Source organism: Atractosteus spatula, chromosome 14 (genome assembly GCF_055471065.1).
Source record: "Atractosteus spatula isolate fAtrSpa1 chromosome 14, fAtrSpa1.hap1, whole genome shotgun sequence".
Taxonomy (NCBI): Eukaryota; Metazoa; Chordata; class Actinopteri; order Semionotiformes; family Lepisosteidae; genus Atractosteus; species Atractosteus spatula.
Window position 1 is genome coordinate 43,216,376 of NC_142719.1, and position 13,030 is coordinate 43,229,405.

Consider the following 13,030-nt stretch of genomic DNA (forward strand, 5'->3'; position numbering starts at 1 on the left):
TGAATGGGTGTTGGTCTGGAACTCCCAGCGGGTGCTCTAGACAGTTCACGCTGCCCCTGGCAAGAATGAAATGAAAATGCAAAAAACGATAAAAGCAGCTCTTTTTTAACAGGTGAGCAGAAGTGCGTTAACATCCAGTTCTCTGAGTGTTCCACCTGCTCCAGCCTCAACCTGACACTCAGTCACACAGCCGGTTCTTCCAGGCAACTCTGGTCTGAAACAAATTAGCACGTCGCATAACTGGCCTCTCACCTTTGCTAAACTTAAATTGTTGCCTGACTGCAGCTGTGAGGCAGCATAAAAATGAGGTGATCTGATCTCACACACAGTTGTGGGAAGACATGTATTCTGCTTACAATGTGCAGCTTTCTTTTTCTTCTCGGAACAAGAGCAGTTTCTAAAGGAGTCCTAGTTCCATGTGCACACTTCCCCGTGCTGCTTACCTGTCTGACCAAGGGCTCACCTGTAACACCCCCGGGCTCTGCTTTGTTCTGTTTCCTGCCAAGAGCACAGAACAGACTGAGGCAGGCGTTAGGCCTGTTTTTATTTATATCCCCACGATCAGAGGAAATAACTAAATACAAACTCAATTTTGTTAGGTCTGTTAATAGATCTTCATGTGCATCTGCATTAGAGTAAAACCCCGCCTTGCACGTGCAGACTTACATATGAAACAAAGATCTATACATAAATGCTTATTATACTTAGTTGTTGATATATTTTAGAGCTGAAATCTCCCTCTGGTTCCTACTGGGATCGAAGCGGTGTGTGCTGTGATCCCGAGCTGCACAGAGGAGCCTCTCTCCGGGCCGGGCCCTGTGCTCCACAGGGTTTCCTGTAACAAACCCCTTTCCTGAGGCACGAACTGAGCGACAATTTAATGAGACTTCGACACCTCGTGTGTCAGAAATGAGGGCGCCCCCCCGCTGGCTGGAGGTCTCCAGGGTGTCCTCAGACTCGGGAGCAGGAAACCCATTCAGAGCCCCCACCCCCACCACCTGCCACCCATGGGCTCTTCACCTTGTGCCTGACGGGGTGAAACTGAGCTGTCTGGTCTGGACGCATTGCAGACACAGTCTGCTTCGGCCGAGATGTCAGTTACACTGAGGGGCTGAGACCAGGCTAGAGAAGGCTAATCCCTAAAAATTCCCTGTATTACAGCAAGTAGCTCAATAATCACGACTAGCAGATTTCAGGCACTATAATTGGATTATAAAGTGCTCTGGTGCTGGGCTGCTGGAACGCGTGATCTCCCAGCTCTTCTCACGCTCAGCTCTTCTCACGCTGTGGTCCGATAAAATAAGATCGTTTGTTCCCGGTTCACCAGTCAGGGGTTCCATCACCAGACCATGACCTCTGACCTCTGGTCACTGACCACTTCCTGTTGCTCACAGGACAACAGCTGTGTCTCCCACAGCGGCCCATCCTCCGCTTTTCAAAGACGTGCGCCGTGAGGCTCTCTGAGCGGTTATCCCGCTTTCTGGAATGCATCCGATAATTCGGACAGATCTGGGAAATAAACACTTCCAAGCGGAGGACGGTTCGATGAGGCTCGATGAGCCGAATCAGATGGGCTTGGTGGGGGGTCTTCAGTCTGCTCTGCTCCGCTACAGCAGCACTGGAACTGGGGTCCAGCAGGGGTCCAGGTGGGCTCAGTCTAACGCAGGGATCTAGCGGACAGGAAGGCCCGGCTGTGGGTCCAGCTCTGACACTCCGCCCCAGTTCTCAGGGGGTGTGAGTTCAGCGTTCAAAGTGCAGGCAGGACCTGCTGCCTGATTGTCTTGGTTTTGTTTTTTTTACTTTTTTTTTGAGTCGTGAAGCTTTCATGAAAACAGATGGCAAAAGACGTTTGTGCCTCAGTTCGTTTTTCTACTTTTCTACGGGTTACAGCACATCTTTAAGGCCATAAAGTTCCTTTCCGTTTGCAACGTTAACACCAGCTGGTCGACTGAAAGGCTGGGAATTCTCGTGATTCTGCTACTGGCGTTTATTTTGACAAAGCGGCTGGCCCCTACCCCTCGCCTTGACCCCGGCCCGGCCCGAGAGAGGACAGCTGAGACAGGAGAGCGGCTGCAGGAATGCGCGGGGGGGGGCGTGTGACAGTCAGCTGAGCCAGCTCGTCTCCCCGTGAACGCGCACAGCCCGGAACATGCGACTCAGGTCAGAGCCTGCTCGTCTCTCCGTGAACGCGCACGGCCGGGAGCACGCGTGTCGTCACTCTGCTCGTCTCCCCGTGAACGCGCACGGCCGGGAGCACGCGTGTCGTCAGTTCCGCTCGCCGCTCCAGCGGCCGGCGGAGCTCATTGGCTGTCATTCACTTGCAGCGTCTTGCAGCAGTGAAGCTAAATGTGGCCGCCAGCTCGCTGCCAACTCATGCCGCTGCCTTTTGTGAAAAACAAGTTGAAAGACGACGCGCAGCTCTGCGGCAGCCTGCCTGTGTTCGGAGTACTCTGGGTCACACGTGTTAGCCCCCTGAATTCCTGAGGAGATCATCCATCTCTGGCTTTTGCAGCTATTCATAGATTCAGTGCTAATTCACTTTTTTCAATATCATTACCACTATACTAGAAGAAGTACTAGTTATTATTATTTGTTTTAAACACCGCCTCCTTAATGACAGGCCTCCAGAAGATCACCCTGTCCCGGTTAGTGCTTCTGTGCTGAGTAGTTAGAGATGGGTCCTCTCTCCAGACACACTGAGCATTCTTCCCGAGAGCCTCCTGAGTTCAGTGAAACAGCCAGGTACTGGCTTAAATGGCATAGGTTGAACCTGCTTTCGTGTTTTTAGTCACTGAGGAACTTGGTTTCCCTCTGAAAGCCTACTGGGCTGTAGCAGGATCAAGGTAAGAGCTGCATTACAGACAGTGAAAACTGCAGGACAACCCAGCGTGCTCAATGCAGAGGGACACATCTGAATTTAAAAGAGAGTGTCAGGCGTGTGAGATTCGTACAAAAAATTTGCATTCTTTGTTTTTTTGTGGTATAAAAAAGTAATGCCTATTTTTTTTACTGTTAAAAAGAAATGAAGAAGGAAGAAATGTGGTTTGATTCTACTTTCTGTTTCAGCTTACCGTGAAAGTATTGAATGTACCAGCTTTGTTTTCAAGCCGTTCAATTTACAATTCACAATAATTCAATAATTTCCCAAACTGATTGCCAAACATTGTTCTCAGTCTTGATTGATGTAAAAATTTAAATCCGAAAGCACAGGTATGAGAAAGAGGAACAATGAATGGTTTGGGATGTATGTATGGTTAATGCCTTGGCTTCCTTCAGGATAAGAGATCCTGGAATTAATTAGCTGCGAACTACTAAATAGGCCAGATGGGACATTTCACTCCTTTCATCTGTAACTGTTCTCACGTTCTTATATCGCCGTGCAGAGACAGCTCGCGGCTTCTTGAAACCGAGCTCCAGAATACAATCTACTAGACAAACAAGCGCAGGACTTTCATAACTAATAAGGAAATAGAGCTCTCAGATTTACTAAGGTCAGAGGTTCTTTACTAATTAAGCAAGACTGTCTTCATGGTGTTCTCATTGCTTAAACTATGGGGTGACATGTTGGGATGTGTCTGGAGCTGCGCCTGGCCACCCCAGACTGTACCTGTGCGGTTGTCAAGAGAGGCCACGCTGCTGTCGCGATGCCCGCAGGGTCCTCTGGCCTCAGTCTTGAGAGCGCCAGCCATCCGCCCAGTCCAGCGAGACGGCAGCCGTCGCCCGCGCCTGTCCCGCCTGTCGGGTCCCCCTGCGGGGCGGCGACAGTTCTGCGAACTGTAACTCACGAGCATGACCCCCCTGAGGCGCCCCCGCTGACAGCCCACAGCTGCGCCCCGTGTTTCAGCGGGGCTGACAAGCGGGGTGTTTACTCTGTCGCCACGCCAACGAGGAACGCGGCGCACAGCTCGGCCGCAGACACAGGACCCTCAGCCTGCTCTCGGGTGTAAAAATAGCCGAGGGCCCCCGTGCCGTCTCATGGGACAGAGTAACTGAAGCTGCTCTGCAGTATCTGATCGTCTGCGCTGACCTCCTGACAAGTTCATGTGCGACAGTAATTCAGAAATAAGGTCAGCGATTTAATGTTTTCCCTCTTTTAAATGCTCCCGCAGCCCCACGCAATTGAAACAGGCTGGTAAACAATGTCATTCAGCTGTAAAACGACACACAGTACCCTCACACAGCCAGATTAGAAAATATTCCTGTAATATAGAGGACGGCGGAGTGGCAGGAGATGAGGCTCCAGCAGTTTGCTGTGGTTCTGTTCACACTGACGGACAGCTGGAGCCGCCGACACAGGACCGTGGCCACGAAGACGAGGACGGCAGGGAGGGTGTGTCCGTGTGTGATGAAACGAGCCTGTGGGGCAACAGGGGGATTCTTAGTGTCTCGTGGACAGAGGTCCAGCAGAGGACTGGTTCTGGACAAGAACTCGTTTGCCTGCGAGCTGAGGGACAGTCTTGAAACACTAAACCAATATCCAGTCACTGGCAAAGAGGATCGCTTTTGTAATGAAGGCTGAATTTTATTTCTTTAGATCTCAAGAGTGGGTGTAGGGGGGCACCAGCCAGTCCAAGTCCAAGCTGTGCAGAACTGGTGAAAGTCTGTTGGACATTCTAAAACAAACACTAAAAGGAAAGCGAATCCACTGACTATCATCCACACAAATGCCTTAAGCTGTCTTTCTGTAGTACCCACTATCCTGCTCTTCACACACTCAGGTCTCCAGTCTCACAGGCCTTGAAAACTTTCTGAAGACAACATAAACCCCACAGTAGCATTTTCTTCCACCCCCAGTTAAAACTGGGAGGGTTGTTAATCTGACAGCTAAGACCAGTTGGCGAACAGATAAAAGCTCCGAGCGTTTTAAGCAGCTTACAGTTCGAGTTTGTTAAACTCCAAGCAAAGATGAAGTTTTAGATGGAAATAATGATGGTCTGTGCTCAGAGGAGACTGATGACTATTGCTCAGCCTGCCTCAGTGCAGCAGTGCAGGTTAACCAGCCCCCAAGTCACACCTGTGTCCTGCGAGTTCTCCCAGGATAAACATTCCAAACAGCTCACGAGTATTGGCATAATTTCCTGCGAGACAGTGAGGAATCTGTCAAGTAGAGGAGTTATCACTAACAACTCAAAGGCAACAAAGAACCAACAATGATGGTACTGTGGTTTGGGAATATGTTTTTTTAAAACCTGGAGATCATCTGGACTGTGGCACGGATCGGATGTGAACGAGCAACCTCCTGCCTACCTCACAGCTAAAGCCTGCAGACGAGGAGACCGTTAACCCATCCAGTCTGTTTCGAAACCCTGAATAAGCTACTGGGAAGTCATTTTGGAACTGTATCAAACCAGGGCTGGGGCACTGCTCAACATCCAGATAGGCTTTGTCCAGATCAGTCGATATAGCAACTACTCACTGTTGTTGAACCACAAAACCAACACAGTAACACATGTCGAGCCATTAATTGTAGAGCAGCGCAAAACTGAAAATTAACAGAACTGTGTCAGTTCATCTGCATTTCACCAGGGCAGAACACAAGGCAGCAGGGAAACTTGTTCACCAGGAATAACACCCAAGTACTAATGGCATTTAAAAAATTGATTGTAGGGTGTTAAGATGTAAATTCCTGCTTGGCTAACAGGAGGGGTGACCTAGGGGCGGCACCACAGATGGGAAGGAGAGAAGGATCTCCTGTATGGCATTTATCACTTACTTTTAAAGATGGGGAAATAAATTTAGGAAGGATTGGACATGGCCACCATTGCTCCCAAACTCCCCTCGTAACTCCCTTTGAAACTCTTGGCCCCAGACCCTCAGGCAGGAATGAGGTTGAGATTGCTCGAGGAAGAGGACGACTCAGGACCCTCAACTGGGGCGAGGAAGCAGCCGCTGACACCCACCAGTGCTGCCTGAGACAAGCACACTTGCGCTGCTCCATTCAAGCCAAGCCCAGCCAGAAAAACCTTATCAGGAGTAAGGTCAGATGTCATACAGGCCGCGCTAGAGGTTAATGGAAGCCCAGCTGTGCTAGGTCCTAAGAAAATCCAGTTTCCCTCCAGTCTGTAACCTTCCCAAGGTGAATCGCTCTGGGATGGTATTGAAGTGGAAGCTTCCTGTGACAAGGCACGAAGGCCTCCTGGATCTGACCAATCACAGAGCCCCAGCCCTGGCCTCTCCAGGAAGCCACAGCGATGGGCTCAAAACACCTTCATCCGTCGACTCCGTTACAGGCTGAAAGACAACCCACCGCAAAATCTGCAAAGCCTGGAAGGACTACAATTTAAAAAAGAGACAACTTACACTGGGCAATCCCAGTAAAAAAATTACCTTCTAGTATGACATTCAGTTTTTACACAGAGAAGTCAGCTTTGGCTTTCTGGAATTTTTAAGTCTTAATTGCTATTACTAGAATGTAAAATTACATCATAAGACTGGCTCTCCAGAATCTGGAAACTGGACTTGGTTCCGTTAACTGCTTGTATGCACAAGGAGGACACCAACCACATGCAGAATGTTGGGTCATGCAATGCTGCCGGGGACGGTACTACACCACTGGACCAGCACTCAAGGAGACGGTACTACACCACCGGACCAGCACTCAAGGAGTTAAGTCCCAGTTTCATTCTCAGTCTTTTATTGAGCAGCTGCTGAGCAGAACAGTTAGTCGCATCGTCAGCTGTCTGCAAACGGAGCTGGGAGTGTTCCTCTCGCAGGCGGGCAGGACAGAACAGCAGCCCGACCGCAACATCGCCAGTAGGTCTTCAAAGACTAACTTAAAACACAGTTATCCAATCAACCCATTTCACATTTCTTCTTAGAAAAAAAAAAAGAACATGACCAAATGTATAAAACAACCACATTAAAAGAAAAACGAACCCCCAACCCACCCAGCCCATGAGCTCCAGACGCAGCATTTAGCACTGGCACTGCTGCCGAGCTGGAGCACTGTCCTTCGGTTTCACAAAGATAAAAAAAATAACAAAAAGGTTCCTTGAAACAAGAACGGGAGAAGCCGTCTCTTCCTCAGCGGCCAGCCGGCAGGTCAGATGTCCATTTCGAACTGATTGTCGTCAGCTGGAAGAGAAGGGAAGACGTGAACTTGGCTGCACGAGGAGAGAGGCACAGCCACGAGGTCTCCGCTGTGAACGAACTGGAACCACCAAACCCACCCACAGCTCCCGAAGAGCCACCGCTGCGGCACGGCGACTCTAACCCGGGCAACGCCTGGAACTCCCCGAGCTGGTGCCGTCTGGCCTACTGGACCCGCCCGGCCACCAGTGCCAGCGGGGTGAAGCGTGGCAGAGCCCAGAGGGTTTCTGAACGAGGCCTCCTGTGATCCACTGGTGACTGTCCGTCACGAGCCACGGGGAGCCGAGAGGTCAGCAGCCCTGGGCCAAGCTACGCGCACCAGCCTGCTCCGTCCCCCCCCCCCTCCAGAAACAGCTCCTCCTGCTGCTCCTTTACACAAGTTACACAGCTTCAGGATTAAACGATTTCCTTTGCTGAACACATGCCAGCAGCAGAACCAGGATCACGCGTCACCCAAGAGCCTGGTTCCTCTGAGACCGTGTCAACAGGCTGCACAAGCACTAGAGGTCCATGCACCTTGAACAAAAACATGCAAAACAAAACGACAGAAAACTGGAAAAACAGAGGCTGGTCTGTGCAGGTCTGATAAGTGCTGCAGCAACCGGTTTATCAACCCGGATTTGAAGCTGCTGGGACCGATTCCAAACAAAAATACTGACAGCCAGAGAGATAACCGCATTCTAATGACCTCTCACACATCCACACGAATAAAGTCCATGTTTTTAACCTGGGCCAGACGCGCCGAGACAAGGAGGAGAAGCTGCCAGGAGAGAGCAGGCGGGGCTGGCATGTGACTCCTGACTGAGGACAGAGGCAGGGTGGTGATCACTGGCAAACACGTCCTCCTGAGGCCCTCCCTCCTCCAGGGCAGAAACAGGCCTGGCCCCTGGGCAGGCACGGAGCCAACAGCACATATACACGCTGGAGTTCACACCGACTCCTCTGGCTGGCCTTCTCCCCAGTTCTCATGCATCCAGAGCACCTCACCCCGTGCGACGCCCCCAAGACTGCTGCGTCTGTGGGGCCCCACTAGAGCTCAGCTCTCGGCGGCGCCCCCTGGGGCCTCACCTGGCACATCCTTGTCGGGCTCCTCCAGCTCCTCCTTGAGCTCCTGCAGCTTGGACAGGGGCGCCAGCGCGGGCACGGTGACGCCGGGGATCTGCGGCAGGAAGCAGGGCGGGGTGCGTGCGACCGGGGAGTTCCGGCAGTCCAGCAGGAACTTCCGGTCGTAGATGATCCGGGTGCCTGAGGACAGAGCACAGGGGCCGGGCTGAGACCGTGCCGGTGAGCCCCGGGTCACGAGCACACAAGAGGCAACGGGAGTGCAGTTTACGAAGATTGAACTTGGCTGCACAAGGAGAGAGGCACAGCCACGAGGTCTCCGCTGTGAACGAACTGGAACCACCAAACCCACCCACAGCTCCCGAAGAGCCACCGCTGCGGCACGGCGACTCGAACCCGGGCAACGCCTGGAACTCGTCTCCAGGAATGTCAAACCACAACACCCTGCGAATCCTCCTCCTCAGACCTTCAGATTCACCCCCACTCCCCGGGGGCCGTGACCCCTGGCCCAATACAGCGGGTACCGACAAGGCGGCACGGTCCTGCAGCGGCCCGTCGGACCTGCACTGACCGGTCATTCACTCTCCTCCCAGCACCGGTGCAGGCGGCACAAGACAGACCTTCACCTCCAAACCTTGAGCCCCGAAGTGCAGGATCTGGGTACAGCCGCCTCTGTAACAGTCCTCCTAACCCAGCCGCACCCCGAGGCCTCGGCCTGGCACCCCCCACGGAGCCCACAGACACGGGTCACGCAGGAGCCTCCCGTGCTGCAGGCGGGGAGGGGAATGAGCTACAGCGTCTGTGGGAGCGTGGCGATGACCCTATCGCACGGGCACAACTGCTCGGTCAGGTCTCGGACATTTGTTACACAGACTTGGAAGGGAACAGGGGTGAGGCATCTTGGGCTCCAGCAAGGACCAACTGCAAAAAGCACACACACACACACCATCTGTAAAGCTGTTTTTGCATCTCTAGTTGTTAATTTTGCCGACCACATCCTATTCTGCCCCAGCACCGGCAGCAATTAAGACCACATCCATGAGCCCCTCGAACTCCGCTGCCAGCCCACAGAACGGCCTGCCGAGCCAAGGCAGCAGGAGTGTGGCTACAGGGAGAAAAGGGAAACTCCTACTGTCCAGTAACAGGTTTCACACACATAGCAAGGGGGCATGCAGAAAACACAGCTTTAACAGTTGTGAGCAGAATATCACACTAATACCTAGCCTGGAGAGTTCTACTTGAACAGAACCGATTTTCCACAGCGACAGCGCAGTCTGGTGGTGCACCGAGACTAGGGCAGGAGCGCTGGCCTGTAACAGTACACATGCCAGACAGGAGAAGCAACAGCCCGTCGCTTCATGACGGCTCAGGAGGGCAGGCGGAGACCAGGATTGGTCTCCAATCCTGCAGTCACCCAGCAGGCTGACAGACGTACTGCCTCTGTTCTCCCTACTTCTGATCCACCCCGGCTGTGAAGACGCTGCTGCAGAAACAGCCTGGCTTGCTGGGTGCGGCTGACCAGCCCCAGTCCTGAAGCTCCCCCTTACTGGGGCTACAGCCCTCCGCAGCAGGGGTGCAGGGCAACACAGACCAGCGAGTTTCCTCAACAGGGGCAGCTTGTCTTTCAGATTCTTAGAAGTCAGAGCCTCCCCCCGCCCTGGCGCGGCGCTGCTCTTGGCCGGGACAGCGTGTCCTCAGCTATTTCTGCAGCTGCCTGGAATGGGCGGGTCCCCAGCCAGACCGGGCCTCACTCTGGGGCCCAGAGGGGGTGGGTCGGCAGCCAGCAGCGCAGCTCCTGGAGGAAAACAGCACGTCGCCCAGCCCCTGTGGGTCCTGTTCAAGCGAAAACTAAACAGTCACAGTCGCATCCTTGAGCTGCTTGTAAAACCTGCGTGAGAACTGGCCCGTGCACCAGGCCGTTACGCCCGCTCAGCCCTGACGAGCTAACAGGGCGCTGCCCGTTGTCGCGGTGCAGGTACGGGACCAGCCAGGCACCCAGGGCTTGTCCAAGACCAGAGCAACTTCTCACCTCGTGCCAGCGGTCTGTACCCCCAGTAAGATGGAGTTATATTGTTGCACCCCAGGGTGTGCTCTGGAACAACTGGCACTCAAACGGGAATCTCTCTGGCGTTTAGGAGGCTCCACAAGGAACTGCAGCTGGCTTAAGGCAGCCGTTACAAGTACTACAGGCCCCCAATACTCCCCCCGGCACAGGCGAGACCACGGCCAGTTTCTCTGCCACAATCTTCATTTCTGTGTACAACACCCCCTAGAGTCAGGGGCAGAGGGGTTGAACACGTCAGGCAGCCTTTCAGAGAAGCTCAGAAGAACAGTTCCTCCACACAAGGAGCGGCCATTCCCCCAGAGCAGTCCAGCCCTTGGGCAGGACTCACTGGGAGGAGATCCAGGATACACAACTGCTGGGACAGTTCAGGGATAAGTCGCAGCCCGCATTCTCGCTGCGCGGCTGGCGGGGGGCTGGACAGCGGGGTACGGACGCCAAGCGCCGGCTGTCCTCAAGAGCAAGGCGGACATCAAAGCCCCAGCTGTGAGGCGTGAGGAGGCGAGGGGCTGCCGGTAATCCCCAGCTCCTCCCCCCGTGAGTGAGCGGCTCTGCCGGGGCTGGCCCGGACAACTCCACAGACCCAGCACAGGAAAAGCCCCGTAGTAGAAAGACACGCTTTCACCCGGCGTCTCATTGACCGGAACGCAGGAATACACCAGTGCCCCACACCCGAGCCCTGCAGCCGAGATCAGCGGCCCAGCATTGGGAACAGGTTTCAGGACCAGGAAGCTCCTGCTGTAATTAGGTCATCTTCATTTCAGCCAGGAAGAAAGGCTGGGTTTTAAACCCCTGTGGAGGGAGGGTCAGTGTTGCAAGGCAAGAGCGAGAGCCGGAGGCCCCCGCTCTGCAGGTCCGGCTACAGTGCCTCAGGAGCTCCGCCGAGATAGTGACCAGAACTGGGAGAACTGGTCTGAATTCCAGCGGGCTTCCATTTCTGATCAGGTCTTTAGAGAGGTTAGAAAGGTATATAAAAGTGAACAGAACTCATGAGGACAAACCGTCTTGACTGCACTCATCCCAGACCGAGATGTGAAATTTAACACTGCTAACGCTCAGCCCTCGTGTAGCCAAGGCGCAAGTGACCGCTTCACTTACACCCCCGCCTCGCACGAGTCAACTGGGGATACTCCGAGTCTCCAAACGAACACCTATCTCGTGGGTTTCGGGTGTCCTGGGCTCCACGGCGCTTGGAGGAAAAAAAAGCCGCTTAACACTTCCAGAAAAGGCGCACCGTGTAAAGCACTACTGCGTGTTGTTGAAGGATGTTTGCCTGGTGCTCAGGCTGGGCAGATACCTCCCGCTCCACCTGGAGACGACGCGGTACTGAGCGCGGTGGCCCTCGGTGGCGACCTGCGAGACGCGCTGCGTGTTTCCTGCACAGACACGCGTGAAAAACACCACAGGACGCGTTAAATCAAAGCGCACAGGCGCAAACCCAGTCGTGGCAAGAGAAATGCTGCAACTTGTCTTCCGCCCGCCCCGGTCTTCTCACTGGCAGACTCTGTTTTAAAGGAGCCACGGCGTCTGTCCCGACCATCCGAGCAGCTGATCCCGATCAATTCCCACCCGGCAGCTCCGCCTGGGAGAAAAGTGCCCGTCGCAGCCCGGCTGTACGGCCGGTAAGCGTCTAAACACCCCGCACCTTCGAGAGCACGACGAATAGACGCCGTTTCGCAACGCTTTACCAGAAAAACAGCGATCTTCAGCGGGACGGCAAGTCACGAACACCCCCTCCCCCAAAGGTACAAACGTTTATAAGGGTCGCCAACAGGCAGTTGCTTTTTTTTTTATTAAAGAAAAAAAAACGGGGATTTTATGAAGACGCTCACTGTTTTGGTTCGAACAGTTTCATCGCGTTGATGGTTATATGTAAAAAAAGAGAGAAACAACACTTCAAAACAAAGTTGAGCTGCTGCGCCCCAGCGCGCTGCCCGGGTGGCGAGCGGACCCGCACGCCGCGGCCCTCGGCCTACCTCCCGGGGTGGTGGAGAAGAGCGTCCCGCCGGGCGTCTGGCTGTAGCAGTCCGGCAGCTGGGACCAGTCCTTCAGATGCATCACCCTGGTGGGGATCGGGCAGCTCTTGGACTTCTGGCAGTTGGCAGACATCGTGCTTGTGCTTGTGCTGCTCTTATTTTTTTTCTTTAAACAAAACAACACTAAATGATAAAACCAACCAGCGAGGGTCGCCTTAATAAATTAAAAAAAAACAAACAAACAAACACCCCCCTCCCACACGTATATGTATCGCCGTCTACCGCTGAGCCGAAAAGACTTCTTCCCCACAGCTCGGCTCCGCAGGGACCATGTGCGCGTCTATTTGCAAACCGCTTTAAAGGCGGACGTGACACGGCACACGTGACGGCACATCAACAAGATCACGCGTGGCGGCGGGTTGGATTACACCCGCGTGCTGAGCCCCCTCCCCCGGGTCCTGCAGCGCCGCCTGATCATTGCCACGGCCGTGGCGAAGGCGGATGTCCCCGCCCCATCGCGGAATCTCTTTATTAGCAGACAGCGGGTGTCGCGTCCCAGCGCTTAGCTAAGTCCGAGGCGGTCCGGCGGCTCCGCGTCGGCTTGAACTCGGCCAGTGTCGGCGGAGCCTCGCCGTGCAACAGTCGCTTCAAGCTCGAATGAAAAAGGCCACCAAAATCACGACCGAGCCCACTCACCCCAGTCTCACGGTGTTCGTCCCCCTACCATCTGGCAGCGCACAACAAGACTCCGAAACAGCTTCTTCCCCAGAGCCGTCAAGCCGGTGACCCCCCCCCCAAACTGTGACCTCTCCTCACTGTTCCTGTACCACACAGCGACTGT

At 54.0% G+C, this 13,030-nt stretch overlaps 1 protein-coding gene across 1 annotated transcript; it reads right to left on the bottom strand.

Annotated features, from left to right (window-relative positions):
* Positions 1–6,617: 6,617 nt before the first annotated feature.
* Positions 6,618–12,553, bottom strand: eif4ebp3l (eukaryotic translation initiation factor 4E binding protein 3, like). The gene is made up of 3 exons (XM_088933044.1): positions 12,190–12,553; positions 8,158–8,334; positions 6,618–7,074 (listed from the first exon to the last, which is right to left on the bottom strand). Exons 1-3 carry the CDS (start codon positions 12,320–12,322, stop codon positions 7,043–7,045), a joined length of 342 nt encoding a protein of 113 aa, XP_088789170.1. The 5' UTR covers positions 12,323–12,553; the 3' UTR covers positions 6,618–7,042.
* Positions 12,554–13,030: the final 477 nt, after the last annotated feature.